Raw genomic sequence first — 20,181 nt, forward strand, 5'->3', positions numbered from 1 at the left:
AGAAGTAGAAACAAGGAACTGTAGATGCTGGTCGAGAAAAGATACAAAGTGCTGGTCAGCGGGTCAGGCAGCATTTCAGGAGAACAAGGATAGGTGATGTTTTGGGTCCGGACCCTTCTTCAGGCACAGGAGTGCCATTCCAACACATTCATAGCTAAGTTTCTATTCTGGGTTGGGCAGTTAGAAATATGTGCTCTGAACCAGCCCTGCCATAAACTGTCTCCCTCGGATGGTCACGTCGCACATCGACCCGGCACAGACCTATTTGCACTTTATACTGTTTTTTTTAATCTTGTTTCTCTGGGTGTCAAATATTTTTAGTTAATTAAGTTATTACATTGGATGGAAGCTGCATACCAAATCTCGTTGTACCTCTGTGCAATGACAATAAAATATATTATTATTATTATTATTATTATTACATCTGTCAAGATATTTCTGTCAAACAAGTCAATGAATGCAAAATGTCAAGATTCTGTTGAGGACCTGATCTGTTTTAAAGAGCTACTGCCTTGAAGTTTGTGGTTGTAGATCAATATGACTTGAAATGAAGACCAAAGTGGCCTTGGTACTATTAATTTTTAGAAGCATTTATTTTCCACTGCTATACCAGCTTCTTAAATGTTCACCCCATCTCTGTTCTGATCCAAAGATTTGCTGTTTTAAGAGTTTAACATCTGCAAATTTGAAAAAGTCACCTAATTATTTGTTAATACCCTCCAATTCTTTTTAAAACATGTTTCAACTTCTTTTCATCCTAGGATTATTCTGATATGCGATAATGGAGTGATATTATCCAGTACAGGGTGTGATGCAGTCACCATAGCATTTATGTTTGGATCCACGCGGAGCTATGCCAAGGAGGCTTCGAAGAAGATACACCCAGGTATTAAGTTCACTGGCAGACAAAGGCAAGTTGTCTCTAATGCCTCAGATTGTAACAATTGAAATGTAAGTCAGCAGGATACCAACATCATATAGTGTTCAGATCATTTCTCTAAACCAGACAACTATGACCCAAATTTCACATGAAACAATGATTGATTGTTGCTAATTACTGACCTTCAACACTGCTATCGCTTCCCAACTGATAATTCAATTGGAATTTTACAGACTTGGTACACAATGCCACTTCAGTGCCAGGTATCAGCACAAGTGGCTTTAAAATCACAAGCAGGGCATGTGGAATGGAAGGACTTTGCATGGATTTGCACCAATTTGCTGTGATGCTAACACAGATTTAAACACAAAATTATTTTGCTATTTTTTTAGTGAAAATGAATAGACTAGCGATCATGGATTTAATAAAAATCGCATGGCAAAATTCATACTGTGATCAGAAAATCAAGCAATTTATGCTAAATTCTGATATCAAAGTCGTAACAGTTATTTCGGATGGAAACAGCCATTTTGGCCCAAATCATCCAAGATATCTATCGGTGCTTGTCTCATTAGCTTGTGTTTGCCCCCCATCTCTCTGTAAACATTTTCTATTGCACCTGCCCAAAAAAGCATTGTAATTGTATCCATCTCTATAGCTTTCCCTGCCAACTTGTTCCATATACTGACTACTGTGAGAGTGTGGAAAAGTTGCTGCTCAGATCCCTTTTATAGTTTCCCCCTCTCATCTTCAATCTAAGCCCCCTAGTTTAAGACTCCCATACCCTGGGAGAAAAAAACTCGACCATCCAACTTATTTACACTGCTCTTGAATTTATATATTTTTAAAAGGTCACCCCTCAACCTTCTACACTCCAGTGAAAAGAGCCCCAGCCTATCCTGCCTTTCTATATAACTCCCTCCAGTCCCACTAACATCCTTGTGGATCTTTTCTGCACCTTATCCAGCTTAATGTCATCCTTCCTACAGATCGGCATCAGAAGCACACAAAATATTCCAACAACCTCTTTAGCGGCAAATATCAATAAATGATTCTTGCTTAAGATAGACACAAAATGCTGGAGTAACTCAGCGGGACAGAAGGAATGGGTGATGTTTCTGGTCTAGGCCCTTTTGCTGACTGAAGAAGGATCGTGACCCGAAACATCCCCCATTCCTTCTCTCTAGAGATGCTGCCTGTCCTGCTGAGTTACTCCAGCATTTTGTGTTTATCTTCGGTGTAAACCAGCATCTGCAGTTCCTTCTTACACAAGAATTCATGCTTCATCGACAAATCTAAATTTAAATCTAATATACTCCACCTCCAAGATAAACATCTAATTTATGTTTCCGACCGGGTGATTGGACTTTTCTTCCACGCCCATCTCTTTTGTCATTTAATATTCCCTTCCTGTTTTGCAAGGAGCTTTGTATAAGGTAAATTGTTGCATAGCTGCTCAAAGACATATCATCCCAACCACTAAGATACCAGAGGAACAACGATTTCTGAACACTTGAGGATGCAGGGGTATGGGGAAATTGCCCAGGTTCAGCCGTGGCCTTATTCAACAGCGGAGCAGATACAAGGTCCACATAGCTTACTCCTGAAAGGCAGGAATGGAGGGTAGAAAATGGAAGCCTGAAAACTGCAATACAAAAGGTTGCATATCCCATCCGTTTGAAATCAAAAGATCTGGATCAAACCCCACCTCACAGCTTAATATTCTTTATTGCAAAATATATTACCAAACAGTTTTGTAACACATTGTTTCATCATTTGTTAAGGTGCACACGGAGGGAAACAGTCAGTCACTTTACTGGAGTGTACGACCACGAAATCAGGTCAATGTTTGGACTTAGTCAGAAGCAGTTCACAAAAGTTCTTTTTCTTTTTCTTCATCTACAACCTGTTAAAAAAGTGATCAATAATCAAACACATTGCTTCTTTTTTTCCCCCAATTACATTTCTCGTGCCTACTGAGTGAGACTTAACACTAATCAGAGTGAAGGCCAAAAGGTCTGGAATTAGGCAAATGCAATTATATTAAGTTTTCACTCCATCCACAAACATAAATATTCTATTCTTCCACCGCCACTGAGGTGACTGCAGTGTTCATCTTCTGTAGTTATTCATAAACAGCATCTCCCTATTTTGCAATCTCCATCATCTAGTGGGGCAGTAGTCATTCAAGAACCATTCACTTGCAAATTCCCTTCTAAGTGAATGAGCATTCCAACTTAAAAAAAATATCTCCACCCATTCCGTCATCATCCTTGGGTCTATATCCTGGAACTGCCACATAAACACTGTGGCAATGCTACAGTTGTTCAAGGTGGCAGCTGGCCAAAACCACCTCGGGGGAATAAGGCACAGGTATTAAATCTGACCTATAATTGATAAACAAAGCAGCACTATTTCCACCACGCATATATGAGCTTACATGCCTCTTTCAGGGTGGAGCAGTTTCGTTTTGAGATACAGCATGATAACGACACCTTTAGCCCACCGAGTCCACACTGACTATTTATCACCCGTTCACACTAGTTCTTTGTTTAAGAAAGAACTGCAGATGTTGGTAAATTCGAAGGTGGACAAAAAATGCTGGAGAAACTCAGCGGGTGAGGCAGCATCTACGGAGAGAAGGAATTGGTGACGTTTCAGGTCGAGACCCTTCTTCAGACTGAAGGGTGTCAACCCGAAATGTCGCCAATTCCTTCTCTCCATTGATGCTGCCTCACCCGCTGAGTTTCTCCAGCATTTTTTGTCTACCCACACTAGTTCTATGTTATCCCACATTTTATATCCACTTGTGACACATTGACGTTATCAAACTTTCTCATTCACTTCCTACACAAAGTGTCTCTCCTGTCTGGAACGACTTAAATCAGGAGATTACAATCCCAAATTCTGCCATGGAGGACTGCGATTAGACAAGGAAGCTTTGGAATCCTTAGTCCAGAAGTCCTGGGATCTCAGTCAAAGTATATTGAAGACCGAGATTGATAGATATTCGCAACGGAGAGAGCAGAAGATTGCCGAGTAGTATTGCATCGTGGAGTTGAGGTAGAAAATCAGTTGTGAACTTTCCAAATGGTAGAGCAGCTTCAAGTATCCCCGAACACTCAAGTTATTCATACATTTAGGTTAGAGTCATACAGCACGAGAATACAGACCCTTCAGCACAACTTGTCCACACCGACCAACATGTCCCATCTACACTAGTCCCACCTGCCTGCATTTGTCGTGTACCACTCTAAACTTATCCTATCCATGTACCTGTCTAAATGTTTCATAAACGTTGCGATAGTACCTGTCTCTACTATTTCCTCCGGCAGCTCGTTCCATACACCCACCACTCTGACTGTAAAATAGTTACCTCCCAGGTTCTGTTAACTCTTTAACACATCACCTTAAACCTAGGTCCTCTGGCTCTCGATTACCCTAATCTGGGCAAGAGACTCTGCGTTTACAGTCTGAAGAAGGGTCTCGACCCAAAACATCACCCTTTCCTCCTCTCCAGAGATGCTGCCTGTCCCACTGAGTTACTCCAGCTTTTTGTGTCTAACTGAGTTTACCTGATCTATTCTTCTCTTGATTTTGTACATCTGTTGTTTTTCATGTCCAGATGTCCATCCTGAAAATAACCTGATGCACAGAATAATCAGAATCACACCATGGCTACCCATTTACCTGTATAACACCTTCCACCTCTGGGACATAGAACTGCAGCATGTTCTGAATTCCACTCTTCAATGTTACGATGGAGCTGGGGCAACTTGTGCAGGAACCCTGTAACATCAACTTCACGATACCATCTTCAAACCCTTTGTAAATCACATCACCCCCGTCCTCTTGAACAGTGGGCCTGGCAGTTATATGGATGAGAAATATAAGCAGTTAATACACTTCAGTCACTTAATAACCACTTCTTCTAGTGAGTCTTCCATTAAAATGAACCAAACTATTTTCCAAATCTTTTCAATAATTGATTTTAAAACAAGCGTCAGCTGAATATAAAACACCAGTGGTCTGTCTAGAGTCCAGAACCTTGGAGGTTGAAGTGCTAATCCATGGACCCTTTGGGCAGTTCATTCTCTGAGTAGTGAGAATGGAACTGAATCCATGCTTCCATCTAGTGTTTGCTGGTTTCTTGATAGCACGGAGAAGAGATCACAAATAAACATAAATAGACCCAGTGCAAAGTACTTACAGAACGGAAAGTGGTCATTCAGCACCACTGGTACATGTTCACAAATTCATCAGGTTTTGGGAGCAGAATTAGGCGATTTGGCCCATCAAGTCTACTTTGCCATTCAATCATGGCTGATCAATCTTTCCCTCTCAACTTAATTCTCCCCATAACCCCTGACATTCTTACTAATGAAGAATCTATCAATCTGCGCCTTAAAAATATCAATTGACAGCCTCCACAGCCTTCTGTGGCAATGAATTCCATAGATTAGCCATCCTCTGACTAAAGAAATTCCTCCTCATCTCCTTTCAAAAGATATGTCCTTTTATTTTAAGGCCAAGGACTCTCCCATGTGGAAACATCCTCACCATATCCACTCTATCCAGGCCTTTCACTCTTCTGTAACTTTCAATGAGGGTCCCCCTCATCTTTCTAAACTCCAGGGAGGACAGGCCCCATGCTGTCAAATACGCATCATATGTTAACTCAATCATGCCTGGGATCATTTCCGTTAACCTCCTCTGGACTATCTCCAATGCCAGCACATCCTTCCTCAGATAAGGGGCCTAAAACTGATCACAATACTCCAAATACAATCTGACCAGCGCCCGATAAACCCCCAGCGTTACATTCCTGTTTTAATATTCTAGTCTCTCTCAAAAAAAGTTTGCAACCTGTCATCCATACATCCTGTTTTCCTCAGGTGTATTCTTCTCAAACATACCTTTGCTTTTGAACTTGTGGCACCTTCTTCCATATTCTCATACATGAACACAAAGTGCTGGAGTAACTCAGCAGGTCAGGTAGCATCTCTGGAGAACATGGATAGGCAACGTTTCGGGTCGGGACCCTTCCAGAAGAGTCTTGACCTGAAACATCACCAATCTATGTTCTCTAGAGAAATGCTGCCTGATTTGCTGAGTTACTCCAGCACTTTGTGTGGCCTTATGTGTATTAACCAGCATCTGCAGTTCCTCGTTTCTACATTCTTGTAGATTCACCAGAATTCCACATTTTGTTTATTTGATCCTAACATATTTTTGGCTCCGAGCTCTGGTCTCCACATGCAAATGTAAAGAAACGTCTGCCACAGGTCTACTGTATCAAAACATTCACATATTTATAGGCCTTTATTCAAAGCACCCTTGAGTTTGACTCCCTCCAAGACATCTGATGTTCACTTCCTGTTCCATTCATGATGCAAATGGTTTAACTCTTTCCAAAGGAAGTTGATATGCTTAGCATTGCAGTGATAGTTTCCCTAGAATGGTGCTGGGATATCAGACTTCCTCTATTGATATTGCTATGTGATAATCAAACAGATGGGGAATTTATAACTGACCTCATGCTTGCCTAATATGCAGCAACAGCAAACAAACCACACCAATTAAGAACAAATACAGGTACATACTACAAATACATAAAACGAACATATATTTACGACTTTGAAGGGAAAAGAACACGTCATTAGTTTAATCATGCTGGGAGATCCTGTTCTATTGATAGCTCTCAGTGATTAATTGATTTAGTTACATGAAATCTTGAAAAGCAAAGATTTCTCAGACAAATATGAAATAAGAGACGTACCAGGATATAAGTCTCCGGTTTACATGTTAATTACATCCTGGTGCATTTGTTTGATTGATGCAACAATAAAGGTCTTTGAAAACCCAAGTAATGATCAACATTTAAACAATTAACTGGCCTTCATAATCCTCATCCTAACTCGGCGACATGCACAGCCATGCACTTGTTTTCCAATTGCGTTTTGCACTAATGTCTTGTTTACATAATCACTGCCTTGCAAAATTTATATGTAATTTATGTGAACTGCTTGTATCCCTTAGGTTGAAGATTGACCCAAAATGGTGGAGTAACTCAGCGGGTTAGGAGGCATCTCTGGAGAAAAGGAGCAGGTGATGTTTCGGGTCAAGACCCTTCTTCAGAAACCCGTCTAGTGATGTTGATTAAGAAAGCTATGGCATCCAAATTAGCAAGCAAGCTTAACATCGCATTTGGACGGGAGCATGTCAAACTGTAACTCCTTCAGAGTTGCACTAAGATCTAAGATCTCAGACTTCATTTAGGTGCTCAAGTTTCCCATGCGTCTCTGGAGGAATATAATCAGCCCACCTCATCTTTTCAATATCAAAGAAAAGCTTTTGGAAAGCAGAGGCAGTAAAGAGAATCCCGCCATTGCACCTTGAATGAGATGACACATCTCAGAATGGTCACAGAATGATCTTTAGGTCAAAAACTCTTGTGCAGAAGTGCTTTTTGAAACAAAATTCTCCATATGTAAAATGATTGCTGACCAATTCACCTATTGAAGTATGACCAATTTCCCATGGGAGGTGACCACTAAAATAGGGTGTAGACACAAATGCTGGAGAAACTCAGCGGGTGAGGCAGCATCTATGGAGTGAAAGAATAGGTGATGTTTCGTGTCGAGACCCTTCTTCAGACTGATGTGGGGGTGGGCGGGAAGAAGAAAGGAAGGCAAAATAGGGTGATTCACACCCTACTCAAAGAAAAAATAAACTCTTTAATTTTCATACGAGAGAAAAGGCCACTATTCAGTGGCTAAGACCATGTCCAGTACTTAGTTTAGAGATGCAGAATGGAAACAGGCTTTTCGGCCCACTGAATCCGTGCCGGCCAACAATCGATCACCCACAAACTAGTTCTATGTTATCCCAGTTTCGCATGCTACACACTAGGAGCAATTTACAGAGGCCAATTAATGTTAAAAAAAAATGCACGTCTTTGGAATGTGGGAGGAAACAGGAGCACCGGTAGAAAAGGCACAGGGAGAATGTACAAACTCCACACATATGGCACCCGTAGTCAGGATCAAACCCAGGCCCTACTCTACTGTTGCGTCACCGGGCGACCCATTTGACAGCCCTAGATATCAGAAACAGGTAAATACAGGATGATTAACGTGTACATTAATACACAAACTCATTCGGCAGAATTCTACCGGTACTCACCGAATTCTGGTGTCCAGCAGTTCTTTAATTATGGCCACAACTTCATCATCATCCTCTGAAGGAGCTAAACCACAAGGAAAATCACAAGTGTTCATACATTGTGAGCAATATATTTTAAATAATATTTAGCGTGGTCAATTGCATATTTTAAATGTGATATGAGAGGGTATGCAGCTGAGTTCCTGAGTTGGAGCCAATTCGACTGGTAAGTGCCCTGTTCCATAATGCCGAGGACACCATGTTTATCTTGATCATATTAGTCACAGGTATTAACTCCCAGACTCAGAATCCAAGGTGGGTCATGCATTACTGAAACCAGACATTACCAGCTTTTACTCCAAACTGCAAGGCCACCTCCTTGCCCAGTCTCTCTCCAACACTTTGATTGTGCTGATTTATCGCATGTGCCATAGGGCAAGTGAGGAATCCAAATTGTCCAATGTTCTCCCCCCCCACCCTCATGGTCCACTATTCTTCTCCCCCACTACCCGGCGGTCCCTTGGTATGTCTTGATGCCTGGGTGATGCTTCCAAGTAGATTGACACATGCACCCACCTGTATCGGAAGAGGGAGCTTCATCTGTCACCACAGGAAGGCCTGATGCAAAGAAATCCATGATGGTGGCGTACACATCTGGTTTGAGGAGCTTCCACTGCACCTCAGCATCTGTCTGGAGATGTACAGAATACAATCTTGGAGAGAATGTGGTGGCTCTGCCCCATCACTGGCTCTTCGTCCCTTCCTCCCGCCTGGAATCATTACCTGATTGGAAGGTACTGCATGGAAGGCAGGCCCTTGGGCCCACCGAGTCCAGGCCAGCCATCGATCACACTAGTTCCACGTTACCCCAATTTCTCATCCACTCCCTACACACTGGGGGGCATTTTACAGGGGCTGATCTACCCAGAAATCTGCACATCTTTGGGATGTGGGAGGAAACCGGAGCACGCGGAGGAAATCCACGTACTTACAAGGAGAACGTGCAAACTCACAGAGAACACCTGAGGCCAGGGTTGAACCCAGGTCTCTGGTGCTGTGAGGCAGCAGCTCTAACAGCTGCACCACTGTGCCACCCTAGTGATTGGTGACCTCACTAATCAGATAGCCATGTATGGAGATTTGGTAGAGTGTTTACCCAATCCTTTTTTCAACAAATCTACTGTTGGATCTGCATCCCACTGATCCTTTCATGCCTTCTAAACTGTAACTTGTTTTCATAGAGTCAAAGAGTAAAGAGCACAGAAGCAGGTCCTTCATCCCACTGAGAATGCACCCATCGTTGTGTAAGCACCTACAGAAATCCCACTTTACTCTCCCACAATTGACCACTCACCAACATACGAGAGGCATTTTGCAACGGCAATTTAATTTACCAACCTGCACGTCTTTGGGATGTGGGTGGTGAATCATAGCGCCCAGAGGAAACCCACACAGTCACAGAGAGAACGTGCAAACTCCACACAAACAGCACTGGAGATCTGGATTGAACCCGCATTGCTGGAGGTGTGAGGCAGCATTTTTCCACCTGTGTTACCGTGCTGCCCATGCCCGCCCCTATCGTCAATCTTGATCCCTTATTTCTTATGGTCTATTGGAAAATGTACCTTTTGTAATCACTGAACACACCCGAGGGTTTTTCATCAAATTTCCTCGTGTTTTTCTGTTCTTACAACACTGGAAGGAAACAGCACACTTTGTTCTTACCTTAGTGATGGTGATGAAGTCAGGCCCAAAGAACACGCCCTTCACGCCATCAATTCTGAACAGCTGTCTGACAAATAAAATGAAAAACCTTCAGTCCATGAAGATGGCAGAATTGCTGCTACTTATTGAACTCATTGGCTTGTGATTTCCTGGAACCAGCCCTGCAAGAATTCCGCGTCTCACCATTTCTTCCTCAACGCTTCCTCATCTTCTCCAGAAATCCCCGTCCCATTGCAATCACTTTCCAAATACTCCCCCCTTCAGCTTCTTTACCTTTCTCCGCACTGAAATGCCTTTGCTCTGCTCTGAAAACAGCTGTACAAGGCATTGGTGAGGTTACATTTAGAGTAACGCATTCAGTTTTGGCCACCCTTTTATAGGAAAGATGCAGTTAAGCTGGAAAGGGTGCAGAGAAGATTTATGAGGAAGTTGTCAGGAACCGAGGACCTGAGATTATAGGGAGAGGTTGTTCAGGCTAGGACTTAATTCCTTGGAGCACAAGAGGGTGCGGGGTGATCTCATAGTGTATAAGATCATGAAAGAATAGATAGGGTAAATCTAGAGTAGGGGAATTGAGAACCGGTGAATAACGTAGGTTTACGGTGTGCTGGTGGGGGGGGGGGGGGGGGGGGGGGGGGGGAGGAGATTTAATAGGAACCCGAGGGACAACTTTTTTTTTTTGTAACTTACACAAAGGGCGGTAGGTATATTGAACGGGCTGCCAGGGGAGGTAGTTAAGGCAGGTACTATCACAACACTTAAAACACATTTGGACAGGTTCAAGGTTAGTTTAATGTCACGTACCAAGTAAGGTACAGTGAAATTCTAAATACCATTGATAAGATAGGTTCATTGATAGGATAGGTTTAGAAGGATATGGGCCAAATGCAGGCAAGTGGGACTAGTGCAGATGGGGCATGTTGGCCGGCATGGGCATGTTGGGCTGAAGGACCTATGGTGTATGATGCTAAGTGGCAGAGGGTATCATAACCACCTATTAATGTGCCACTTCATGTACTCAGAAGGCATATCCATACACACATCCTTACGTTATAGCATTAATTTCACCCACAACTGTCAATCTTGGAGAAAGCCAGTCTCATTTCTACTCTTCCCACTCAAGGATGTCCCCTTATCCAGTTTTGCTTGTCCGGCAAATGAGAATGACTCCATTCTCTCCTGAACTATCTGTACCATATCCTCTTCCAAATTTTCCCTTCAAGAGCCGCCCTTCAATGAATGAAGGAGGCACGGTGGCATAGCTGGAGAGCTACTGCTCTACAGCGCCAGAGATCCGGGTTCGATCCCGACTACGGGTGCTTGTCTGTACGGAGTTTGTACGTTCTCCCTGTAACCTGTGGGTTTTCTTCGAGATCTTCGAGAGTTTCCTCCCACACTCCAAAGACGTACAGGTTTGTAGGATAATTGGCTTGGTGTAAATGTACAAATTGTCCCTAGTGTGTGTGGGATAGTGTTAATGTGCGGGGATCTCTGGTCGCTGCAGACACAGTGGGCCGAAGAGCTTCTTTCCGTGCTGTATCTCTAAACTAAACTAATCTAAACGGTACCTGGCCAGTGGGGAGCAGAAGGCATTGCGGGCTGCCGAGAAGTCCATGGTTCCTGCTTCCAACACTGGGCAGCCAGGGATAAACTTCAAGCTGTTCGGGTTCGGCGTGTCCTGAGTTTGAATAAACATACTTCTTGCTGTTAAAAAAAGGCAACAAGGAAATTGATCATCATCGGGAAGATCTACTGATTTATTCACTTTGACCATGACATTATCACCAGGGCCAGGGAGTGTAATGGCATAAATTGTGAAAGATCGTCTTGTATATAACATAAATTTTTTTTTAATCTATCAAGTGTTCTATACATCCCTCTCAGCTGAACCCAAAATGTCACCTATATTCCCTCCACAAATGCTGCCTGACCTGCTGTGTCATTCCTAGATTTTGAAGCATAGTCACCATTGCAAAATAAAAACACAGCACACTACAATTCTACAATAATCTAGGGTCACTCTGGGTTATGGACGGCCCACTTATGACATCCATACTATGTACGAGAATTTTCAGAGACCAACGAGATGGGTTGGTGGACCAGCAGTATCAGAACGCACCCCCCATGGCTCCTGATCTATAATAACCAGTTTCCCGAAAGGTCACCTGTCAGTGTTCTCCACAGTAGCTGCCTGATCCACTGATTTACTCCAGCACCTGGTATCTTTAACAGAAATGCCTTGTTCAGCCAACACATCATTAGATATGAAGAAAGGCCTGACTCTAAATGTCACCTACCCATGTAGGGTGATGATGATGATGTGGGCTGACAACCAAGCGGTATAAATATTAAGTGTAGGAAAAAACTGCAGATGCTGGTTTAAATCGAAGGTAGACACAACATGCTGGAGTAACTCAGCAGGACAGGCAGCATCTCTGAAGAGAAGGAATGGGTGACGTGTCGGGTCGAGACCCTTCTTTGGTCATGATTAAATGGTTGATTAAGCCCTTCTTCAGTCTGCAGAAGGGCCTCGACTGAAACATCACCTATTCCTTTCTCCTGAGATGCTGTCTGACCCGTTGAGTTACAAAATCCGAGGATGTTCCCAATGATCGGGGAAACTAGAACTAGGGGACATAGTTGCAGAATAAGGGGGGGCTCTTTTAAAACTGAGATGAGGAAGAACTTCTTCACCCAGAGGGTGGTTAATTTATGGAATTCACTGCCCCAGGGAGCAGTGGAAGCAGAAACTTTAAATATATTTAAGACTAAAATAGATGGTTTTTTAGCTGCCAAGGGGATAAGGGGCTACGGGGAGAGGGCAGGGATATGGACCTAGGTATGGTTAGTATAGTAAGACCTGAGTGATCTCCTGGACAAGTGTCGATCGCCTAGATTGGGGTCGGAGAGGAATTTCCCGGATTTTTTTCCCGAATTGGACCTGGGTTTTTATCCGGTTTTTTGCCTCCCCCAGGAGATCACGAGGTTCTTGGGGTGGAGAGGGGTGATAGCGGTATAAAGGGGAGGGTAGTGTCTTGTGTTCTGTGTCTTGTGTCTACTGTTTGTGGGTAAGTGTGTCTGTTTAGTGTTCAGCCATGAGCGAATGGCGGTGCGGGCTCGATGGACCTGGTGGTCTGCTCTCGCACCTACTTTCTATGTTTCTATGTTTCTATGTTTCCAGCATTTTTGTGTCTATCTATGATATGATGATACTTTATTGTCACATCTACCTCAGGACAGTGAAATTCTCCGTTTTGCAAAGAATCTCGTCTAACCATTTGGGGTGCTGCCTGACCTGCCGAGTTACTTTCTGTTGTGTTTCAGCATTAGATTAGCAGTGGTAGAGTCACTGCCTTACAGCGAATGCAGCGCTGGAGACCCGGGTTTGATCCCGACTATGGGTGCTGTCTGCACGGAGTTTGCACGTTCTCCCCATGGGTTTTCTCCGAGATCTTCGGTTTCCTCCCACACTCCAAAGACATACAGGTTTGTAGGTTAATTGGCTTGGTAATTGTAAAAATAGACCCTAGTGGGTGTAGGATGGTGTTAATGTGCGGGGATAATGGTCGGCGTTAACCATGTGGGTCGAAGGGCCTGTTTTCGCGCTGTATCTCTAAACTAAAAACTAAACTAAACGGGCTCATCAGCTGGTGACTCCCATGCACCACCTAGTGGCTAAGATTGGCTGAGGACTGGTATGAAGTGGTGTCTGTGAGGATGTGGCTATCCAGGATTTTACCTAATTAATAACAGTAAACACGGGACCTTGCTTACTTTACTAACTCCATGTAACATCACGGCTACAGAGACTTACATCAATTCGTAAAACAGATAAGAAGTAAGCAGTGAATTAAGCTCTAAAGTTAATTAAAAAGAGGGGTGTGCCACACAAACCTTCGCTAAAGAGTTACAACCTTTCCCCAAAATCAGAACCAGTCAAATGTGTTAGTTACTTCTCCTGGCTGATGTCTTTAATGCAAATGATTTTAAAATCACATTCCTGGAAGGCTGTATAAACTGTTCAGACATTCTGCAGGTAAGTATTCCTTAAGTAGGGTTATATAATTCATTGAAGATATCTTCCTGCCTAAGTTACAAAGCTTTTAAGAAGGAACTGCAGATGCTGGAAAATCAAAGGTAGACAAAAGTGCTGGGGAAACTCAGCGGGTGCAGCAGCATCTATGGAGCGAAGGAAATAGGCAACGTTTCGGGCCAAAACCCTTCTTCAGTTATGAAGCTGTTTAACAGTCAAATGAGCTGTGCAAGGAAGCTCGATATACTAGTGGCAGAGGTCAATGAGATGCCTATAAACAATGAACAGTTCCTGTAGCAAGCTCTTTACAGCCTTCCCCACTGCAATAATCTTTCCATTGATCTGCACTTACTTGGACTGAACCTGCTACACTGACCCAACATCTCCCAAGTAATCCTTTAAAAACTTCATGACATAGACACTAAAAATCTGAAAGTTTTTAGGTTACGGGGAAAATCAATAGCACAACCCTAATCCAACCTCAGCAACGGAACACTGCAAACCACTTTTTGCACTACCATGGATTTGTTATCTAAATGTGTATTTTTGTACTAATAACCTGTTTTGTTTTCTTTTCTTTTCACTCTCATTTCATTCATGTACAATTTTTTTGTATGACGTCTGAGTTGATGTGTCTCTGATGCTGCTGCAAGCAAGTTTCATTGTGCCTCTACCTCATAGTATTTGTGCATTTGACAATAAACGAGACTTAACTTGAAGTTCTTTAACATTGAACAAACATAGTATAACATAGAACTCGTGTGAACGGGAGAATCATTGGTCGCCGTGGACTTGGTGCGCTGAGGGCCTGTTTCCATGCTGTTTCTCTAACGTTTACACTGACATGATGCTAATTGAGGTAAGAGAAGGATACAAGCTCTCCTGTGGCTGTCTTGGCAGCAGTTAATTATTTCCTCAGGTTTCATCATCTTAGCAGCAGTGAAGACAAATGCACCACTAGAGTTGCAGGTCTGCCAACACTCTGGGCAGGTGCCAACTACGCAGACCAAGAGAGACTAAACCCAAGTTGCATCTGCAGAGGAAGTTTCGGATGCCAGCTACGTTTTAAATTGTTCTGAAATAACAATGAACGTTTCCAAGTCGATGTGTTTTTAAAGCAAGTGGTGATGACACACAGAGATGGAGAGAAACAGAACTGGATCAACAGTTTTAAGACGCAAGAACTGGAGCGTGACTCAGCATTAAATGCACGCAGTAATTAAGTTTCCTCAACCAGACTGAGATACCCATGGGAGGTGGGACCATTGGATATCATTAACACTTAATTAAAACATTTCACAGAATCATGAAAAAAAAATAACAAAGCCATTCATGTCTACTGGCTCTGAAACGACAGCCATTTTATGGAATTTAGAAGAATGAGGCAGAACCTCATTGAAACATGCAGGATAGTGAAAGATCTGGAACAGTGGATATGGAGAGGATATTTCCACTAGTGGGAGAGTCTAGGACTAGAGGTCATAGCCTCAGAATTAGAGGACGTTCTTTAAGGAAGGAGATGAGGAGAAATTTCTTTAGTCAGAGGGTGGTGAATCTGTGGAATTCTTTGCCACAGAAGGCTGTGGAGGCAGTCAGTGGATATTTTCAAGGCAGAGATAGATAGATTCTTGATTATTACGGGGTGTCAGAGGTGATGGGGAGAAGCCAGGAGAATGGGGTTAGGCGGGAGAGATAGATCAGCCATGATTGAATGGCAGAGTAGACATGATGGGTCGAATGGCCAAATTCTGCTCTTATCACATCACTTTATCATTGGTAATCTGTGGCTCTCTCCTTTGCAGTATCTGACTAACTATGGATTAATCTTCTGGTTCTCAGGTAGACTCTAGTAATCTATCTCCCCTCTTGATCCTTTATCAATAAATCTTTATCTTTGAAGACTGACTGACTCATCATAGGGGTACATCAAAGTCATTCATCACGAACATCTGTTGGGTCATTTCCAAATCAATATACTAACATTTTTTTTTAAAATTTCCTTTTAAATTGAAGCAGACAAAATTTGTTACTAGGGAAGACAGCACCTCAAAAGGCAATTCTGAAAAAATAACAAATAATTAGAGTGGGCCATTCAGCCTTTCGATCCTGTCCTGATTTTAATCATGACCTCTACATTTTCCTGTCCATTCTCCATGATTCTTTTAACATGTAAAAGTTTATCTCTTTGAAAATGACTTTTAAAATACATTTGGACAGATATATACAGAGGAAAGGTTCAGAGGGCAGTGAGCCAAATGCAGGCAAATTTCTAGCCCAGAAGGCCAACTTGATCAGCATGGACAAGGTGGGCCAAAGGGCCTTTTTCCATTGTGAAAAGTTTCATGACTATTTTGAATAAAAACCAATAACTGATTCTTCACAGCTCTCTTGGGTAGTGAATTCTACAGACTCGTCACCCTTTGATTGAAACATTTATTTTCATTTAAATTCAAAATGGCCTTTTAATCTTGAGATGATGGCTCCTAGTTCTCGACTTAAGTCAAGGGAAACATCTACCCTGCTCCTACTCTTCAAGAACGCTGTGCATTTCAAGGAGGTAAGTTCAATGTATTTTTATGGACAATGGGGTCTGTTGAGAAGGTGGTGTGGACGAATGGATGGGTTTGTCTTATAGCCTATTCCCTCAAATTATCTTGTCCTTTGGTTAAATTGTAAGTTTCAGCAAGGAGTTGGAACCAAATTCTAATTTAGGAAGAATGGCGGCTTGATATTGAAATAACCAGACAAAGATGATTCTTCTAAGGGGACACAAGTCCAAATTGAAATTGGCAAACAACAATGACTTCTTTTACTCAACATTGGCCTGCTTCAACTCTGCTAATTTTAAGTAGTTGATCTCTCTGCAAGAGTGAGTTCTGAGAATGGCAATGTAAAGATACATTTAAGGTGCAGCTAAATAAATGTGCCACGTTACCAGGCAAATAAATAGTTGCTGATTTGAAAGCTAAAATGGTGGGTGGGGGGGAAGGCACATGTATATGGATCTTAAAACACTCTCCTGAATGGCTTGTTTCTGTGATGAAAAATGTTATGCGATTCTCCACCCATTCCCCCTCACCTCTATTCTTCCACTCTTGTATTGCACTCAATTACTTTTGGCAGTTTGCGTTCTAAGGTGGGGACAAATCCTAGATGCGTCTCTATAATAATACAGTAGCTTTGCTCAGCATTATCGATATTATTTTTTAAATCCCAGATTAATTTAAACAATTAACCAAATTTAACTTTGACTCTTGTCCCCAAATTGTCGATTCCAGTTCTTGATTATTACTAGACAATTAACAGAAGCATGAAATTGCTATACCATCTCCGGTGTTTTAAATAGCTTACAGGAAACAAAAGATGAAGGTGATGAGAGTGGAATTTTTTGATGTCGCATGCCACTCCATTGCTTGGTGCAATATAAATGCTTCACTTGTTGCCGCGAGTGTATCCTGAAAAATATGAAGTAATAAATTAACAGAGCAGTAACGCATCCAAAATTACAACTCTCAGCAGTGGGGAAAAAGTCAACATGCTTAAAAGGAAACCAATGCAATTATTGTGTATTTTTGGACCAGTGGAGGAGATATATTTTTTATTCATTGTAATCTTGCAATTAGTTTACATCAAGAGTACAGCTCAGAAACAGGCCCTTTATCTGATGATATCTATGCCAAACATGTTGGTAAATTAAACTCATCCATTCTGCCTGCACAAGATCCATATCGCTCCATTCACTGCATATTCATTCATGTGCCCATCCAAAAGCCTCTTAAATATCACTGTTACATTTGCTTCCACTACCACCCCTGGCAACACAATCCAGGTACTTACCAGTCTCGGTGTAAAAATACTTGCCCCACATATCTCCTTTAAATTTACCCCCTTTCACTTTAAAGCTTTGCCCTTCGGTATCTGACATTTTCACTGAAGGAAAAAGATTCCGACTATGTACCCTACCTATTATTCTCCTCATTTTTTATACTTCTATCGGGTCTCCCCCTCAGCCTCTGACACCCCCAAAGTCCTATAATGCTGCACCATGACTTCCTGACTCTTGCGCTCAAACTCTCAGCCGATGAAGGCAAGCACACCATACACCTTCTTTGACACTCTATCCACTTGCATTGTCAGTTACAGGGAACTATGGAGTTGGACCTCAAGACCCCTCTGTATATCACTGCTGCCAAGGATCCTGGAATTAACTGCGGCCTATAACATCCTGAAGCCGCGGTCTCCGGTAGGAAGGTGCCGATTCGGGCGCTCCAAGCCGCAGAGTGTTTGACCGTCCCGACGTCGGAGTTTTGATCATCCCAACGAGAGGGCCTGTACATCGGGCCGTCCGTAGCAGCGACTACGGAGGGTTTATGGCCCCGACCACGGATGAACAAAGGAGGAGGACTGACTGAACTTTGTTGCCTTCCACCACAGTGAAGAATGCTGTGGTGGATGTTTGTGTTAAATTCTATTGTGTATTGTGTGTTCTTTTTTCTAAGTGTATTGCTGCTGGCAAATTCATTTCACTGCACCTCTGTCAAATTGACTTTGACTTTTACTTTCCCCTTACATTTGACCTTCCAAAGTACAACACCTCACATTTGGCATTTCTCCACCCACATCTGTAACTGATCTATGTCCTGTATTATACTATCTATGGTCTGAGGAAGGGTCTCACCAGTTCCTTCCCTCCAGAGATGCTGCCTGTCCTGCTGAGTTACTCCAGCATTTTGTGTCTATCTTTTATGTCCTGCTGTATTCTTTGACAGCTTTGTTCACTTTCTGCAACTCCACTTTGCTAACCATCCCATCAACATTTCCACCTGTCATATATACACACACAGTATGTCTTCTTTTCCAGGGGCATATAAAAAAGATCTGGCTAATATTTTTCCTTACTTATTGTTATTTATTCACTGTTACTTTGCAGTTTGAGAGAGCCTGCTGTTAGCTTGACTGTCACATTCTCTGAATTCTAACATTCACCAGCATTACATTATGGGTTAGAAAACATTTTCTTGAGTGTCTTTGGTGTGGGCACTAGAGCCAAAGACATCCCCCATCAGGAGAAGTGTTTTCCGACCCGATACATCACCTATTCATTCCCTCTAGAGATGCTGCTGGACCCGCTGAGTTATTCCAACATTTTGTGTCTATCAAAGACATCTGTTTGCTGCAGAACCCATTATTCTAGTCTATCAGCACTGATCAGAGCACTAATGCAAACTAATTCAATTCAAATATAAAAATAAAAGTGTGTATTTCTGAAAATTATAATTTCGTAGGTAGATTTCAGTGGAAACTGGAATTATTTTCACAGAGGACAAAAGTTTCTCCTCCTGCCTGAGCCTTGCAAACACATGAGATGGGAATGTGTAGGAAGGAACTGCAGATGCTGCTCGAAACGTCACCCATTCCTTCTCTCCAGAGATGCTGCCTGTCCCGCTGGAGTTACTCCAGCATTTTGTGTCGATCTCATGTGACTGTTGCAGTGTCTGTTGCAGTGTTATCTCAGCAAAGCCTTTAAAATACACGCAGGCTTCGACTGACAAGTGTGCGCTTACTTCCCGATGTTGCAGACGTGGATACTAGTTCTACAGATGATCAGCTGGGCTGCAAACCCCCAAGTATCAGCCACAGACTCACCTTGAAGACAACAACCAGCCAACCTGCCTCAACTTCGCCGCTGCCATCGTTGATACAGTCAACCAGGTCTTTCCTCGCCGCTGTCTCTCCAAAGTGACCCTCCTTATTGCTCCTAATTTAGCTGGAGAACGGGAGGGGAGGGCTCCTTTCGCTAGAAAATTCTCACAAATTAAAAAAATATATAAAGATTTCAAAGCGCCTGGTTTATTCTAAATATATGTGCAAAAGTACCGCGGCAAAGTAGGAGACGCTGACACCCACAGCGCAGATAGAGCGGTTTCTGGACACGTAGATTGTGTGCTCGGAGGATAAAAAGACCCGGAAGAAATTAGGTTTAAATGTAGTTCAGACACAAAATGCTGGAGTAACTCAGCGGAGACAGGCAGCATCTCAGGAGAGGAAGAATGGGTAACGTTTCTGGTCGGGACCCTTCTTCAGACTCATTTTAACTAAATATAGTTTAGTTTAGAGATACAGCGCGGAAAGGGCCCTTCGGCCCACCGAGTCCATAGGGTGATTTCACCAAAGGTTAATTTCATCAAAAGTAAGGAATTATTAACTTACTTTTGATGAAATTCAGCGAGCAAACGCGATAATTCCCGATATTTTGGATCTTAAAATCACCACGGCAAATGTCTGCTGTTCACTTCCGCCACTTTCTACCTTCAGTTCCCTCTTGTAATTACCTCACTTTCTATCTTTTTTTTGGCCTGTAAATTTAGGTCGCTGTGCT

At 42.6% G+C, this 20,181-nt stretch overlaps 1 protein-coding gene across 1 annotated transcript; it reads right to left on the reverse strand.

Annotated features, from left to right (window-relative positions):
* Positions 1 to 2,591: 2,591 nt before the first annotated feature.
* LOC129713274 (NFU1 iron-sulfur cluster scaffold homolog, mitochondrial-like) lies at positions 2,592 to 19,734 on the reverse strand. Its single transcript, XM_055662211.1, has 8 exons — positions 19,449 to 19,734; positions 17,154 to 17,257; positions 11,338 to 11,473; positions 9,770 to 9,836; positions 8,621 to 8,735; positions 8,066 to 8,129; positions 4,571 to 4,745; positions 2,592 to 2,786 (listed from the first exon to the last, which is right to left on the reverse strand). Exons 1-8 carry the CDS (start codon positions 19,493 to 19,495, stop codon positions 2,751 to 2,753), a joined length of 744 nt encoding a protein of 247 aa, XP_055518186.1. The 5' UTR covers positions 19,496 to 19,734; the 3' UTR covers positions 2,592 to 2,750.
* Positions 19,735 to 20,181: the final 447 nt, after the last annotated feature.

This window comes from Leucoraja erinacea, chromosome 35, assembly GCF_028641065.1.
Source record: "Leucoraja erinacea ecotype New England chromosome 35, Leri_hhj_1, whole genome shotgun sequence".
Lineage (NCBI taxonomy): Eukaryota > Metazoa > Chordata > Chondrichthyes > Rajiformes > Rajidae > Leucoraja > Leucoraja erinaceus.

What these genes read in the sequence shown, in the direction of transcription:
- LOC129713274 (XM_055662211.1), bottom strand. Translation starts at nt 19,495, where the DNA reads ATGGCAGCGGCGAAGTTGAGGCAGGTTGGCTGGTTGTTGTCTTCAAG. An exon ending in GGCTGGTTGTTGTCTTCAAG is followed by an intron (nt 17,258 to 19,448) that starts GTGAGTCTGTGG and finishes CATATTTTTCAG; the next exon opens with GATACACTCGCGGCAACAAG. An exon ending in ACTTCATCACCATCACTAAG is followed by an intron (nt 8,736 to 9,769) that starts GTAAGAACAAAG and finishes GTACATCTCCAG; the next exon opens with ACAGATGCTGAGGTGCAGTG.